This window comes from Kryptolebias marmoratus, linkage group LG15, assembly GCF_001649575.2.
Source record: "Kryptolebias marmoratus isolate JLee-2015 linkage group LG15, ASM164957v2, whole genome shotgun sequence".
Taxonomy (NCBI): domain Eukaryota; kingdom Metazoa; phylum Chordata; class Actinopteri; order Cyprinodontiformes; family Rivulidae; genus Kryptolebias; species Kryptolebias marmoratus.
Genome location: NC_051444.1, coordinates 4,628,247 through 4,646,172, shown reverse-complemented (window position 1 = coordinate 4,646,172; position 17,926 = coordinate 4,628,247). Strand labels below are relative to the sequence as shown.

Here is a 17,926-nt window from a genome sequence, read left to right as displayed (position 1 = left end):
GGGGTATTTAGTCTTTGAATAACAGGTTATTTATTGACCACAAAGCTTTTCTTTTTAGGTCAAAATAATTTTAGGTAATTTGACTGGAAATAAATAAATGCTAAAAGATTCTCTGTGTGTGTGTGATGGTAAAAGTATATTTCAAGGTCAAACAATTTGTTTGAAAACCCAGCCTCTGTGTGAGCTTTTAGTGTGTCAAAATCATGTGGGTAGGATATACATCCACTGACACATGGTAAATCATCACATAGCGATAAAAAAAAACTAACTGCATATGTTCCACCTTAAACTAAATATTCTTACTTATTACTTGAGTATAAAAATTGCACTAAATGTGAAGTAGCATTTATTTTTCTCTGGACTTATGCTTCAGTTTTTGCTGAGCAATAATATCGACATGATTACTATGTGCTATAAGTACTAACACTTTGCTAAAAGTGTGTAGCTTGCATGGCAAGCTCCATACATGACATGGCAATGCATGACAAATAACCATCCATCATGCCAGAAAAGGAGTCTTGGTGGTGTCACCGAACGAGCCCAGTAATCAAAGTTTCTTTCAGGTGCTCTGCACTCACTTAATGTGAATGTAAAAGAGGTTTTGTTTTTTTTTTCATATTCAACATTTGACTGCAACTGAGTTTGAGTGCCCTCATTCCATGTTAAGAAACAAACTTCTTCAGTGAGATACTGTTATGAACTTCTACTTATTTCACACATTTCTCTCAAAGAAGCTGCTTGATTATAGGTCCCATAAAAGTGGTGATGACGGCGTTACTGCTTCTGTAAAAAGGTCAGAGATTTCATTCTGTCAGTTTGACAGACTCTGTTCTGAGTTTTGTTATTTTCAGGTGATGTTGGACTATACAAGGTACACTATGTTTTTTGTAACATGGCATCTGGGATGCTTAAACCTAACTAAATGTAAACTGAAAGCAAAAGTAAAAATAATTGCACTGAGCTCTTAATGATAAGAGAAACAAAACTCTAAAGCAGTCGTTGCCAACGAATGTTCCCCGGGTCGTATTTGGCCTGTGAGCTCATTCCATCTGGCCTGTGAAGTATTAAGTTGACTTTCAGCTCAGAAAGACTTAACAATGGCCATACCTTAGCCAACCAGAGCTTGTGATTCAGCCCAGTTTAGACACTGATACACAGAAAAGGATGTGGTCGGTCAGTTCAGTTGGAAACCTCTGTTTGTCTCAGGAACCTTGAGTAAAATCAGACATCTATTTGCCTCTCACAACTAGGTTTAGATGCTTACAATACTTTCACCTTTTGACCAAATTCAGTACAATTTTAGTCTACAATCCATAGTATATCTATGCACAGTTTAGGTTTTCTTTAGACGACCTAAAACTCAACTCCTGAAATGTGTGAGTTTTAAGAAAATACACAAATGTTGCAGCGGTCTGAGGCCAAACCAACAAGATGGGAATGAGTACGCCTGAAGCTAACAACATCAATAAGCTAAGCAGTGATTAGCAGTGGTATCAGCCACCGTTGTAAAGTTAGTTGTCTGTGAAGTTGTTTTGCAGTTATAGTAGGTGTACACTAAAGATGTCTATCTGGTTGTGCCTCATGTATCTACCTCAAGTAAAAGTAAAACAAACCATGTCTTTTAACAATGCACTGCTTTAAGGGTTTTTCTTCAGCTGTCAAACTCAAATTACTTACGTTAATTGTTTTTATTATTTCATTTCACGTTTTACACTCACAGACAGTTATTCACACGTAAAGTCACAACCAAAACTTTATGTGAGAACATGACAATGGCTGTATTTCTGTGACAGCAGAAATGTAAATGATTAAAACAGACTGGCAATAATTACACGCAATGCTGACCCTCACAATGTCTGCTTAGAAAGAAATTGGCCCTTGAGCAAATTTTATTGATGAGCCCTGAAAAAAATACTTACTAAATCTATAGACTAATAACAGCCTGCTGCAGAAGCTTCAGTCATTTCGTAAACTGTGTTTTTCTTTATGTCTTAGAAAGATTTTCTCCTCAGCTTTTCTTACAGATTTATTTATGCTGGTTTTGATGCTGCTTTTTGTGTTTTCGTTGAGGTTTTACTTATAATTTAGCCTTTAGATCTTCACATCTCGAAAAAATTTGCACAAAAATAGTGTTCAGCAATAAAAAAAATACATTCTCTTAAACAAGACTTAAACTGAAAAATAAAAATCCTATGTAATGAAAAATTTTTTTTACCCAGCACATCTTATATAAACCATAATTATTAAAAAAAAAAAACTTTTTTATGATTAAAACCTTAGCCTTTCTTGAAATAATAGATGTCACCAGCTGCCTTAAATGTCAGAATTTTAAACTAAGAACATTTTATGCTGAGATATTGAAAGTAATGCTGTGCGATATCATGAGAAGCTCAGAATATGTGTTGTGAATGACTCTCAGCTACAAGCACACGCAATTTTAGCACAATGTCTGTAAAAATGACTGAATTATATTAATTTTTTGTGTTTTCTAAGGTCGGTTGGCTCTGGAGGTATTCTTAAATCGGATTTATTTCAAACGTTAATCAGTTGTAAATATACATACAGTTTTTTAAACTTCGTTCAGCGTCTCATGAGATATTTCAGTAACAGACGGACACATGTATGCAGACACAGGACAATTATAAAAAGCACCACAACAGCGCTTTGCACAGACAAGTTCAGAAACACCTGCAGTCTGATGGTTCTGCTGAATTAAGCACTGGGAGGCAAAGCTTTTGTTTTCTTCTGGGAAAATGGAGGCTTAGCACTTGAATGAAGGAGAAGTTGTTGCTGCGAACCCTTTTCAGCCGTGCATTATGTTGTCCTGGCACTAAATGTGTTGAAGTTACGTCCTGGCACCATGGAAATAATTCATATGGAAAATCAATTAGTGGCTCAGTCTTGATGGACACACACTCTCAGGCTGTGGTTTGAAACAGAAATTGCCTGAGTTAATTGAGGAAGTCTAAAGATCTATTTAAGTGAACATTAGGGCGCAGGAGGTGAAAGAAGACTTTTAACTCAGAGACTTCATCATCGCCAACATCAGCTCCTCATCTCTCGGTTCTAGTCAGTTGTTTTGGTTAGAAATTTTTATACTAGTTTAGAAAAATGCTGCCAGCGTTTACTTAAACAGAAATGTTTGACTACAGCTTTTTATTTTTACAATGATTTGTAGAATCTAACTACACGTGTTAAAGTTTCTCACCATAATGACTAGTGGGTGACTATGTGTCTGTGTGTCTCTTTGTTAGCAAAATATCTCACGAACCAGTGAACAGATTTTAATGAATTTCTTCGGACATAATCACTGGATATACATCTACAAGTGATTAATGTTTGGAGTCAACCCAATTTAAGATGATTGCCACAGCTAATCAACAAGAGCCAACACAAAAATAACAATAACTCAGATAATTTTACAGCTATTACATTAAAATTTGGTTTGGTAGTAGTTGAGAGTCAGCCCCAATTCATACCTTAAGCACAAATGGATTGTGCAGGAGTTTTGTTTAAAACTTTGGTATTAACGTTTGGAGTCAGCCTAGTCTGTCTGTTCGCAAAATACCTCATGAACCACCAGTTAGATTTCAATCAAACTCTCAGGAAGTGATTTACCTTTGGAGTTAATCTGATTTAAGATGGCTGCCATAGCTAATAGACTTTAACAAACACAAATAAATGACTAAAGGTTTGCCACTTATTCAGATATTGACCAAACATTTGGTGTGGTAGTAGCTGAGACTCATCCCCAGTACATACTCTGAGGGCTAAGACATCTGCAAGATCTTTATTCAAAACTTTGGCATCCAAGGATGACATTCAAGTTTTATTTATTTAAGATTTGCTCAGTATTTTCTACAAGTCTATTACCTTTACTTGTAACCTTATATTTAACAACAACATAAAAAGAAACATATGTTTGGAATATAAATTGTTTTGATATGATTCCTGTGAGCAGCACTTCAGATAAGGATGTGTCGTTGAACTGAAAACTGAAATTTGCCACCTGATGATAATAACTGATCATTTGGAGAGTAAGACAAAAAAGTTTTCAGCTCCTGGGTTTTCTTCAGCATTTTGTGGCCCACTTCACTTGTGCATTAGTGTATTCCCTGCCAGCTCCTACTGTGGTTTAGTGTTTGGCCCATTAACTTTAATTATTTAAATGAGGCTACTAAAATAAAACTTCATTTTGTGAGTAAAACCTGGCTTTATGCAGTTGGAAATGTCCTGTTTACAGTTTTATTAGTCTTCTTCAGAACTGATAAATGGAGGGGAGTGTTTGAGGATTTCGGTGAATCGTTTTGGGGGTTTTGTTTAATCAGGAAAATAAAAAAACTGAAATGCTTCCAGTAAACTAGCAAAATTTCTTTCAGTTAGTCAGTCACCTTTCAGCAAAGTGTTTTTTGTGCAAATATCTTCAGCTAAATACATGTTTCACTGAGTGCACTGCTGTAGAGTCCAACATTCTTAAGTCTTAGATTCATTTTTCTTTTCTCACATTTTATTCAAATCACAGTTTTAGTCAGGTGTCACCCAGAGAAAGACAGTTTCTTGAAAACCACCTCTATAGACGATTTCAGGAAATAGGAAAATAGTGTGAAAAACATCAAACAACACAACAAAACCTTCCATTTCGTACAAATGCTACTGTTTTGTTAATCTTGCTTTGTATGAATTGATGCAAACAAGAGGTGACACGGTGATGCAGTGGTTAGAGCTGTCAGAAGACCGCAGGTTTGCCCCCCGGGGGTCTTTCTGTGTGGAGTTTGCATGTTCTCCCTGTGCATGAGTGGACTTTCTCCAGGTAATCTGGTTTCCTCCCACAGACCAAAAACATGCATTTTAGGTGACTGTTGTTTTCCTTTCAGCTCCTCCCTTCTTGCCACAGCAATGAAACGCATGAAAGAATCGACAATTGTTTTACACCGGATGCCTTTCCTGATCTGACCTGGGGTCGAACCTGCAACCTCAGGGTTACAAGACCGCAGTACAGAGCTATGGCAGCTCCCACGTTAGGTCAACTGACAGCTCTAAATTGTCCCTAGGTGTGAGTGAGCGCATCGATGGTTTTCTGTCTTGTATGTCTCCGTGTGACCCTGCGACGGTCATGTGACCTGTCCAGGGAGAAAGCCACCCGCTCCTCACAACCCTGCACGGAAAAGCAGGTAAAGAAAAAGAATGGATGATATAAACAAAGTTAAAGTAGATTCTATTCGATCAAATTTCTGCTAAAGCCTCATTTTTAATATTTAGCAACCCATCTGAGTTTCAGCATGATGAAACTCTGGAAAACTTTGTCCTAATTAATGCTGCTTTTAAAAAAAGAAGTTTTTCTTCATCTTTATTTATTTATTTAATTAAAACCAGCTACATCTGTTTTAGTGCAGAATTTTCCCCTCATAATATTTTCAAAACTCCTAGCTTGTAGAAATAATTTACATGCAGTTTATTAGTTTCTCCCTGTTACCCCAACTCTTCCTGGAGAAACACAGTTTATATGTCAGTCAGGGATAAGTATCAGCCAGTCTCCTAACTGCTATGTTTGAGTAAAATTTTAAAAAGGCTCATTATTAATTAGCTTTATTATTTTTTTGAACACTCTCAGTATCTTAGAAAAAAAATAAATGAATAAAATTTAGCCCTCAGGGCAATCACAACACAAACACGGCACTTGAAAAACATGAAAATAGCCTGAAGCTCATTGTGGATGGAATTCAGCGGTTCACTGGTCTGCTCAGTGGTCAGGCGGTTTACTTTGTTGACTCACAGCAAGATGGTCTTTTAGTCAAATCCTTTTTGTGTGGCGCTTTCACGTGTGGGTTTTCTCAGGTTTCCTGCTGCAGCTACAACAGCATGCATGCTACAGTGGGTTAAGTGGTGATTCTAAATTGACCTCAGGTGTGAGTGTGTGCACAGGAAGGAGGGAAAGGGCTTCTTTTCAAGCGCTGCTTCTGTTGTTTTTCTTATTTTATTTATTGTTGATATATGCCAGAATAAGATATTTGTTATCTGTGAATTTAGAATTATTGCTTAGTTTTATTCTGTTCTTTTAAGCCCATTATTAGGTTGTGGTAATTTTGCAAAATAGTATTCTGGGGGACTTTGTGCTAAAGTTAAATAACAGCACAATTAAAGGCCTAGCATTTCTCTAAGGAATGCATATCGCCCGCTGCCAATCATCTTATAAATACTGGAATTGTGGCCATTTTGGTCAAACCTTAAAATACCTTTATGCACAATCTTATGCAATATCACAAGATGTTATGCTAAGAGTATGTGTTGTGAATGACTCAGCTTCTATCACATAGGCATATAGAAAGATAAAAATGTAATATTACAGATGGTCAAAAAAAAAGAACATTTCAAAAGATTAAAAATTAAAACCATGCACTGAATAAGACCTGACATAAAAGATAAAAGAATATAAAATACAGCATAAAATATGTTTTTGCTTTAATCAAAGGAACTCCCAGTCAGAGCGATCTGGAAGTTTTCTGGGAGTTTGTTCCAGATATTTTTTGCATAAAATCTAAATGCAGCTGCTGAATGTTTGGTTCTGACTCTTTAGCTCAATATTGGCAAGGCTGAATGAAATATAGTAATTTTTGTGTTGACCAATGTTGATTAGCTGTGGCGGCCATCTTCAATTGTATTTCCCTCAAAAGTTAATCTCTTATAGATGTACATCCAATGTTTATTTTCTAAACGGTTCATCAGAACCTGTCCAGTGTTTCATGAGACAGAGTTGACTACAAACAGGTTAAAGCAAATTTTAAACAGAAATCAACCCGTTAGTGCTCTGAATATGTGTTGGGGAGCTACTACCACACTGAATTGTTGCTTAGTATTGGTAAAACTAGCTGACTTATAGCCAGTTTGTGTTTTTAACTTCAGTTGACTTTGGCAGTCATCCTGAACTGGGTTGACTCCGAAAGATAATCAGTTGTACTTGTATATTTGATGATTAGTTTCTGAATGTTTCATTACGATTTGTCCAGTGGTTCATGAGTTATTTTTGGTAATAAATAGACACACACACACACACACAAAGGCCAAAACATTATTGCCCATCTTTTAGTGGCAGGTTATAAACATATTTTAACAGATTTTTGCCCCTATTCACCACAAGAATGTTTGCCTGTTTTTCATTCTGTATGTTGAAAACATTTGTTTTTATGTTTAGGTTCCTGGCTCTGGAGTTCTCATTACGTTCTTAAAATGAACTTTAGAAATTTCCCAATATAAAGACTAGAAGGGAGAGGAAATAAAAATGTGAATTATGTGGGCAGTTGTACGCTTACGCCGGTTTTAACTCCAAGTGATTCAGACTACAGTTCAGCACGAGCTGCGTGCTGAACATCTCATTCTACACCAATGCAAGTGTAAAAATCAGAGACTATTTGTGCCCACCTCATTTTCTAAACTGAGAACAGAAAACGTTAAAGGGACACTTACAGATTGTTATTATGCTTCCAGACAAAACACCCAGACAAACGTAATTTAATTTGGCCTCTTGAAAACTGTAGGTGGTGTGTGTGTGTGTGTGTGTGTGTGTGTGTGTGTGTGCACTCAGGAGAAAATTTGTGTATCAAATTCACCGCTGTAGTCTCGGGCCATTGTTTCTTGGCTCCACAGATATTTGCAGTATTAAATTATTTCATGACTGCACTGCTTTGTGAGTAGTGTGTCTGCGTGGTTTGGTATTTGAGCGGGAGAGAAATGCACAAAACCGGCAAAGAGAATAAGTGGAAAAGTCAAACATGCAATGGAACATTGCACCTGATTATGAAAGATTGTTCTAATTTTGTCAAAAATCAATACTCTTCTGTCTTTCAGTCTCTGTGTCCTCTTGTTTCACAGAGCCGGCGCAGACTTATTATAATTCAGTCCCTAATCACCACCAGGGAATCCAGGCTAAGGGAAGTCTCTGTAAATACTAAAGTGGTTAATTTAGTCTCTCTCAAAGTTTATCTTCTTGGTTATCTTAGCTTGTTCTTAAAACAGTCTCGTCCCCATTAAATTAGTTCAGATTTGGCAAAGTCTGCAGTACAGTGGAGCGACAGGTCGTCAGAAGATGTGACTCCTCAGTCTATAATGTCGACCACTGAAGTGGGACATACTTTATTGATAGAGATTGTAATTAACTGGCTGTGTGGAGACAAAGGAAATTGCACATTCATCACATCAAATTGGCTCAGGGGGCTTAGCATGGGCCAGATAATGGTTCTCTTCATGCCTGCGCCGTGACCAGAGTGCAGACAGCTACACATTGTTACATTTGTATGTACACAATGTGGATTCAGAAATACTAACACCAATTAGCTAGTCCATGCAAAAACACCAAATGAACATTAATTCTGACGTCTGACTACATTATCTCTTAGTATTTTTGAAAAAGCTAATGTGGCAGCTTTGAGAGGCATACATTATTAGTGTGGGAAATGATTCCACCCCAGAAAATTCAAATAATATCTTTATATGTTTTAAAAGCTCCCATTGTCTCAGTGCATTGAGGAATTGCTTTGTCTATTCTTTTTCAGCAAGTGTAGAAGGTAAGCTTGTTGTTACAGGTCATTAATATGCACTCACAGCAGGTAAAGGCACACCCACAGGTGTAATTTAATGGATTAATTATCCCGCATGGAGGCTAATGCTGCTGTTGGAGAATGCAGATTTAAAGATGTAAAGAAAAGAGTTCTTACATTCACATAATAGTTTTTGTTATTTCCTAATTTGCACGTTTATTAAACCCATTTGTATAATTGAATTATGTTGAACTGTTTCTACTGAAACTAGGAAAACGCAGTGGGAATGTTCAATACTGACTGACTTTACGGAAATTCGGCGAAGAAGCTGAAAGTGAGTTGTTAAAGCTAAGTGAAGCAGAACACCAGCTAAACCCATTGGAAGCAACACGCTAACTAAAAGCTAAAAGTAGACAAAAGGCTAGCTAAAGTAGCTGAATGCTAGTTAGAAGCTAAATGTAGGAAAAGCCTGACTAAAAGGAAAAAGTAACAAATAGTTATCTAAAAGTAGCAAAAGGCTAGTTAGAAGTTAAAGTTGTTTAATGGTAGCTAAAAGCTAAAAGTAGCAGCCAGAAGCCAGAAGTAGACAAAAGGCAAGCTAAAGTAGCTGAATGCTAGTTAGAAGCTAAATGTAGGAAAAGCCTGACTAAAAGGAAAAAGTAACAAATAGCTATCTAAAAGTAGCAGAAGGTTGGTTAGAAGATAAAGTTGTATAATAGCAGCTAAAAGCTAAAAGTAGCAAAACTGTAGCCAGAAGCCAGAATTAGCAAAAGGCAAGCTAAAAGCTAAAACAAGCATGTGAAAAAAGAGCAAGTCTCTTAAACCAGATTTCAAAGAGATCGATGTTTCGAAGGAACTAAAAAGATCTCAATGTAGTTCTGTGGGGAAAAGATTTCTAAATACTTATAAATATTTTTAAAAAGTATAAAAGTTACTAAAATCAGAAGTCATAGCACCCATCTTCTGAATTAGCTGAATGTTTTTTATATATATGAATGGCTGAAATATCACAAAGTATGTAGAGACAGTTAAATTACTAAAAAGCTTAGCATAGTGGGATTTCTGAATTTATGACCCGTAATTTATTTAGATGAAAAGAAAGATGTTTTTTTTAATTTATTTCCTGAAAAGCTGCGTTGTTGGAAATTCAAGGTTTCAGCCCAACAGCAACAATATTAGATTAAAGATTGACTCAAAATGGACATTTTAGGAGTCAGTTTGTGCACGGTTGTTTGCTTGTGTCCCTGTTGGGGGTGTACCTGCTGTTTGCTGTGATAGGCACCTGCCCCACTGCAGCCCCGGACATGACAAAGTGGGAACAAAAAGGATAACACAATTCATTCAGGTGTTTTTGCTTTAGTTGTTTCATTTTGCTCTAAATCTTCAATGCTCTGTTCTTTGTATCCTCCATGTCCAAAGTATGTGGTGCATCATGAGTTTAATATTTACCTGATTGTTGTAAAAGTCATTGCTATTATTGCTTCTTTTTCTCATTTTTCCCCCACTGGCTTGAAAAAAATCATATTTCTTTACATATGTGTGTTTGCTATATGCCCGTTTGTGACAAAGTCTAGTTTTCTGTGTGAAAGACACAACATATCAACACAATCACAATGTTTGCTCTATTTATTAATAGTGTTGTGCTATTTACTGTAATTGAAACAAGACCTGAACTGTGAGATGCAGAGTAGTTTAAAGTGGATGTAACTTTACAATTCTGTTAAGGGATTTTCAAGTCTTTATCAAAAAGTCTGACAAAGTGCATTGCAGTTGATGCAATATCTAAAATTCTTTAGTAATGTTTTCTTAAGTTGACTGTTTGCTGTCTTCAGAGTACTTCCATCCGCCTCCATTTTTCCACTTTTTGTTTGACGTGACGCTAAAGAAATATTCTGACCTCTGAGAAGGAGAGCAGTAAATTTTCCAGACTTCAGACAGATGGAGGGTGGATCTGTGCCAGTGTTGTCCGGGAGTTTCCTAAGAGCTGTTATTTCATAGGTGGTTGAATCTGATAAGAGCTTTGCAGCTATGTAAGCTCCTTATTGACAGGTTGATAACTGTTGTGTGCTCTCTTTCTATTTCCTTGCCTCCATTTCTCTTCTTTCTAAATTCACTGTCCAACCTTCGCTGCACTCACTCCCTTTCCCTCCGTGCTCCCTTGTCATTCGGTGTGCTTTCTGTTTCTGTTCTTTTGCTTGTCTAACTTATCTCTTCCAATTTTTCTCAACTTTCTCTCTGTAGTGGTTCTGCTGGACACTACAACAGTACTGGGCGAGCTGGACTGGAAGACTTATCCAGTCAATGGGGTGAGTGACACCAGCATTTTGTGAGACTTTTCATTCATTTAAAATGGTAAATAAATACACAGAAATAAACAAAATAAACTATCATTCCTTTAAGGAATGAATGACACCCACTGCTTGGCATTCCAACGTTTTAATCAAAGGTTTGTGGGGGAGACTCTCAGTTACTACCACACTAAATTTTATCTTAAGATCTGTAACATGCCCTCAGTTGTAGCCATGTTTGCGTTGGCTAATGTTGCTGAGCTGTGGCAGCCATATTAAATCAGGTTGACTCAAAAGGTAATCTGTTGTAGATTTACATCCACTGATTACTATCTGAGATTTAAATTAAAATTCATCTATAAGATCATGAGATATTCTGGTAACAGGCTAACAAGGTTGACTCCAAAAGCTAATGGTGTTAAAAAATAGATCTTGCGCAGTCTGTTCGTTCTTAAAGTATATTTTGTAAATGACTCACAACTGCAAACACAACAAATTTTAGTTTAATATCTATAACACTGACTGAGATATTACTGAGCCCTGCAAGGGACATCCATCCATTTATTCATCCATCCATCTGTACAGCCATTCATTTTCTTTACCCTTTTTCCTTTCCGGGTTGCAGGGGAGCTCGTGCCTATCTCCGGGGGTGAGATACACCCTGGACAGGTCTCAAGTCCATCACAGGGCCACACATAGAGACAAACAAGCATTCACACTCTGCAAGGGACACAGACGCAAAAAATGAAGAGGTTTTTTTTTTTGTGAGATCTCAAGTTTATTTTGCAAGATCTTGCAAAAAAATTGTAAATGCAGTACATTCATGATGTTGTGGCAAAGTAATTATCCTCGACGAGATTAGTGCTCCTGTCTTAGGAGCGTGCACAAATCAGGAAAAACAGATTCACATGACTATGCATTGATTTCAACCAAGCAGACTTCGAAATAGAAGTTTTAATTTATTGTGTTTGCCGTTATTTTATCACTGAGCTTGTGGCTCAGAGCAAGGATAAACACTTTTATTATTTTTAATGTGATGATGCGTGTCTTCGTTTAAAAAAGCCAAGGACATCAGCTGAAAAACCAGGGCAATCATGCCTTTGTAAACTCAATTCATGCAAACTTTCACAATGCTGTAGCTTATTGTGCCACGTTCTCAGCAAGTAAAATTCTGTATGCTGGTTGCAACAAAGGACAGAGAATTTTCCACCAGCAAGTGTTTAAATTTACACTTTCTTCAGATTATGATTAGTTATTCCTGTCATTTCTGAGATGTACTTTTCTTTTCTGGCATGATGAGTCATATGCTCGGCTAGAATCTGTCCCCACCCCAAATAATAGACAGAATACCTAACATTAAGGGGTTTTAGTTGTGACAGGGTACTCATTTCTGAGAGTTTCATTGCAATCAATAAACTGGTTCATGAAACATTTTGCTAACAGACAGACAAATGAACCTACATACAGACAATTACATGATCACCTTCCTTTTATGAGAGCAGGTGATAGTAAACCGATTAATCCCATTTTTTAAAATAAAGCTGAATGCCTGAGCCAGGCTTGACAGGGTTTTTTTTTTTTGTACCTCAGTCTGAGGCAGACAGGAGACAGGACCTTTGGGTCTTATTAAATAAAAAAAAAGGAAAGAAAGAAACGAAACATGCGAGTGCTTGGTGACATATTTTATTGTACATGCCAACCTTCTCGACAGTAGTTAGGCCAGAGTGTCAATGTGTCATTTTGTGGTGACTTTCTTGTCAAAAAGTATTTATATGTCAAATCTAAAACCGGGCTAAAGGTGGCTGCAGTGCACCTTTGTTCACCCCAATGTGAACCTGGTTCATTTAATTCCACTGAACAAATGTCCCGAAGTAACAAAAGCCCAGAAATAAGAACAATTAGTTTGAAACATAAAATGGGTTATTATGTGGATGTTGAGTACAGAACATGGCGATGTATCATATCTAGGCTCTGACCTTTTCAACATACGGAAGCACCAAGCACAAATCAGCAGGGAGTGAGGAGCTAACTGTATTAATTACCCCTGAGGGAAAAGGAAACTCAGGACCTAAAACGGGATGCTGGGATGGATGTGTTGAAAATCTCTGTGCTAAGCGTGCAGAAAGAGCTGCAGTCGGTTGAGCTCTGTCGCAGATGCCACGCAGGAAAAGATGTGGGTTATTTTTCAGCTGACCTGTAGAATTCCCGTGTGGGGCATCCACGGATATTAAACGCTCTTCCTCTTCTTCCTTTGTCTTAGTTGGGACACTTTCAGCCTGGGGCTTTAGTGTTCTGATAACCCCCAGCTTATATGTCTGAGCGGACAGAGGGAGTACCACAGTATGTAATAGTTTGTGAAGAGGATTTTTTTATATAAACTTCAACATCTACCTGACTGACTGCAATCTGCTGAGCGCAGCACAAACCGGCAGCCTATTTCCCCTGACATCCTCCCGTTTGAACTTGATGTTTCTGTCCACAGAGTTGAAATGCTGCATGAAGCTCTGTGCTTCTTTTTTTTTTCTCATTTTGACCCATGTGTCAGATAGTACACATCATGTAACTGGACTGATGGCTCGGTGGAGAAGCTCAGTGCTCTGCTTTCCACTTCTTAGAGACGAGTGAGTTGTAAGGTTGCTCCAACTACATTGTGTTCAGCTGTAAACAGAATTAAGAAACAGATTTAGTAATATATTCCTCTTTATTTCCTGTCACCAGAGTCCAAAGAGCAGTTATGTTTGTGCCCATGTATGTATGTCTGTGTTTATATTAGCAAAATATCTTATTAGCCACTGGATAGATTTTAATGAAAACTTCGGTGGGTTAGTAGCTGAGACTCATCTCTACTTCATACTGCGATAGCTAACTGGTAACTCAAAATGTGTTATTAAAACTTTGCCTTTATCCTTTTTGAGTCAGCTCTATTTGTCTGTTAGCAAAATATCTAATGAACCAGTGGATGGATTTGAATGAAAACCTTGGAAAGTAATTCCTGCATGTACATCTACCTGAGAGGTGAACTTAATCTAAAACTGTGGGAGTGGGAAAGATGCTAAGTCTTCAACCACCAATGTTTTTATTGTTGCAATATTCCAGCAACGATTTACTAATGAGCCATTTTGTTTGTTTAATTGGTTATTTGAGGTGGTTTGAAGTGTTTGGTATTAACAAAAAAGAACACCACAGCATTTCTAAACAAAGCTCATTTAAAATGCCCCTCTCCTGATGAGCGTTATGATTATAAAACAACAGAAAGTAAAAAATCAGGTGTGCAAAACAAAACAAAATAATCCAAAGCAACCACGTGTAAGGGGAAAAACAAGGGGCAATAATTTATGACGTCAAAGCTGGTCAACCTGAAGATTTAATCTTAAATGAAACCACTCTCTCTGAGTCCTGCAGATGGGGAATTCCATATTAATCCCTCGACCGTCTGTCTTAAAGAGGTTTTACATTAAGTTCCCACTCGGAGCCACAAGTCTCTGAGCACCCGAGGAGTCCAACCGTGGGCATTTGACGAATGGGAATTTGATAAAATTGTCCAAAATAATCATTTGCTTTTTTTTGTTTGAATGGCAGTGATGTGATGTAATGAGCCTGATTACATATCTGTGGATCCTGAATGTGACCGAGAAGTTTCTTTGGAAGAAAACCTTGGACCGAATGAAAACGTCTGCAGCGAGAAATGGTTGATAGTTTCTGATTAATCCGGAGCTCACTGCGCTTTTTTACATTTCCAACATGAAACCAAGATATTTGACTTCTGAGACTTCTTTGATATGTTGCCCGTTGATCTTAATATTTAAATCACTTTGTAAATTAAAGCTAGCTTGGTTTTTATTAAAGTTTCTTCTTGTAAAGAGAATCAAATTCATCAGAATGATAAGGTTCAGCCAACCTACTTATTTTTACCTCTGTCAATTATAAAATTAACTTTCAGTCTTTAATATAAAAAGATTCAAGGTTTGTTAAAAGTACAGTGAGACTGCTTATGAAATATCTTTCATTAAATAATTTCACTGCTCTCGTTCTTTTTTTAAAATGGTTTTTATAGAACAAAACGACAACATTCATATGCAGCGAATACAAATTTGAACAACTCACTAAAATATCTAGAGATTAAACTAATTTAATTGTAGCATGTAATGCTAAGCCTAGAGGGGAAATGCTGTGAAGTTTATTCCTACAAATATTTCATCTGAGACTGAGAAACCATAGCAACGGGAGTCATTTTTTCCATTGCAATGTGAATAATTTGACACATGAGACAGTAAGTTGGGGGAAGAGGGGTGTTTGTGTTTTCAGTCTTTTATTAAAAGTTTAATAAATCTTATTGAGCAAGACCAATAAAAATAATAAAAACAAAGATTGAGATATTTTAAAAAGCCACTATTGAAAAAGCCACCCCTCCCTGGCACTCTCCCTAAACAGATTTTATTGCTATGGGGGCCGACAACAACATTAATTGATTGAAGAAACGCACACTACTATGCCACCTAGATTCATATCAAATCAATAATTCATCAAAACTACAGAGATTTAATGATATTTCCATAACACCCACTCTCTTTCCTCCCTTTAGTCTGACAAAGACAAATTGCTTTGTTTTAATCAAAACCTCAAACCTCTGCAACAGGTTGAGTGTCTCCCCCCTTGCTCTTCAAACAACACACATGCCTATGCCATATTTGTGTGTGTGTGTGTGTGTGTGTGTGTGTGTGTGTGTGTGATTTGAAAGGCACCAAATGTCTCTTCATGAAAGATGACACACTGACTGGAACGATCTTCATGCCTCTCTTTGCACCTGTATCTGTATTGTATATAAATTTTTGTCTTTACACTACATAAATACATTTTTTATACTATAACTCAGACCAGTACTATGAAATCAGTTTTGCAGCTTAGCGAGGCAACTTCAGGCTCAATTCATACTTCTATGAATCTGGTTCACCTCTTGTTTGGATCTACAGTATCTTCATAGTAATTCATCTGGAAGTCTGACCTACGCTAAATCAGGTCAGGTTTCCAGATAAGATATGAAAGCATCATATTTAAACCAATCAGTGACCTTAAAAAAGGAGAAAAAAGATATTAGTTTGTGAATGGAGAGTTGTTTTTTTTTATCTTCTGAGTTACTGTTGCATTTGACTTTCATAAAGAAGTATCTTAATGGAAGATATCAAAGCAGAACTGCAGAATCACAGGTCAACAAAAAATGTTATATAACATTTTAATAGGAAATGATGTCTAGATCAGTAGAACCACAAAATAACAACGACGAAGGTTTATGACTCCGTCTATTGTTGGTTTAAATTTACAAAACAAATGCTAATAGGCCTATTTAACAGAAGCTAAATGACATCCAAGCAGTCTTCTGATCAATGCCACATTCTCTGAGCGCTAAATGCTCTTTGTTTAAAACTTTGGCATGTAAGACAGCAAGTGCAAAGCTTTCTTTTAACCCTCATGAAGCCCTCAAAAGAGAGAGAGAAAGAGAGGTAGAGAAGCATTTGTAACTTCAGGTCAATTTGACCCAAAAGCCATTGGAGGAAAGACAGTTTTTCTGTATTATTTCATTTTATTTTGCAAAATTTACCACATCCTAAGCATTTACCTTGTAAGTGAGGGATATGAGGTTAAAAGCATTCAGATTAATTGAGACAAGTCTGAACTCAGACCCTCTTGACATTTTTAACCTGTATCTATTTATCCAACAGAGGATATTAAGGTCGTCAGAGAAGTTACACAACTTAATCAACTCCCATTTGACTTAACATTGGGTCTAGAAACTGAGACAATTATTTAAAAACATCACTGATGAGAATAAGGTGGCAAAAGTTTGGCCTGTGCTTTCGTTATTTGAAAGACAAAAGTTGCAACATATTTTAGTCCTGTGAAAAAGTCAATTTATAATTTACCTTTAAGTAAACCAGTTGAAGAACTGAGCACAAACATTTCACTGCTGAAAACCCTAATAAGAGATTATAATGAAAACACTTTAAATATTTTTTGCACAATGTTTCCCTTGTTTTTCTGACTCTCAAGTAGCAAAGACAGAACTGAAGTAAAGTTAGTGAGAACCAGTTTACCACCACGTTGATGAGGAAATGCATCTTAACCCACAAAGCAGGAGTCCTATTTTTCAAACTCAGTTCAGAAAAGATGCAGAATCAACAAATTAAGCAGCAGCTCTGTGAATTGAGAGAAGAAACGCAGCCATGCAAATGGGCTCCAAAAAGCCCAGACAAACAGCATTCTCAGTTTTTTTTTTCTTATAGTTTCTATACCAAGTACAGGAAGCTTGAAAAGAAAAGCACCCAGCATGACTTCAGTACATTAATATGACAATCATAAAAAAATGAAAAACTGACAAGGTCTCACAATATGTATCCTTTCACTCATTATGCACTGTGTAAACAGAAAACAACATTATTTTCCCAACTCTTCTTCAAAAATGAATCTGGTTGCAGACAATGAAGCCATTATTTGCTTGGTTGCGAACATTTTAATTAAGCGTTGAAGAAATGGCACCTGAATAGGAGAAAGTCGAAACACTTCTTCACAGAAGCAAGTAGAGAATTGTGATGACAGAAGTCTTTCAGGTACTTTGTAACAAAAAGTGAGTGACATGATGTCAAATCCAGTATCAGGATTTCATCACAACCTCAAAACAACATTGAGAATTTTTTATCAGTGCCTCCTGAGCTGTTCTATTGCACTATTATATTGCTATATTAGTATGAATTCAGTCCATTCATTAGTGGTACACCTTGTAATCACAAGCTGCTTTACTCTCTGCTGAGCTTGGCACTAATAGGCGAAGCGATTAGTAGGTGCATATCTGATTGCTCCTGAGAGTGTGAGCTGCAACTCATCGTTCAAACTCGCTGTGTTTGTTTTATCTGCCCTGAACCATGTTACATCCCAAGGGTGCATTTTCAAAGACTGAGGCGCATGTGGTGACAAATTACCATTTTTGCTTGTTTGTATGCATCATGGATCTCTAATTACTTAATGCTGATCATATGCAAACCAGAAGCCCTGTCTTTTTTTAGAGGCTTGGTTTCTTTTTTCAAGCCCTAAGGAGGGCACTGGAATGGGAATATG

At 36.9% G+C, this 17,926-nt stretch overlaps 1 protein-coding gene across 1 annotated transcript in view; it reads left to right on the top strand.

The window, feature by feature from the left end:
* Positions 1-17,926, top strand: part of LOC108229736 (ephrin type-A receptor 6) — a 58,331-nt gene that overhangs the window by 2,834 nt on the left and 37,571 nt on the right. The window contains exon 2 of the mRNA XM_017405413.3: positions 10,773-10,837. Within this exon, the coding sequence (XP_017260902.1) occupies positions 10,773-10,837 (65 nt within the window). The remainder of the gene's footprint in view (positions 1-10,772; positions 10,838-17,926) is intronic.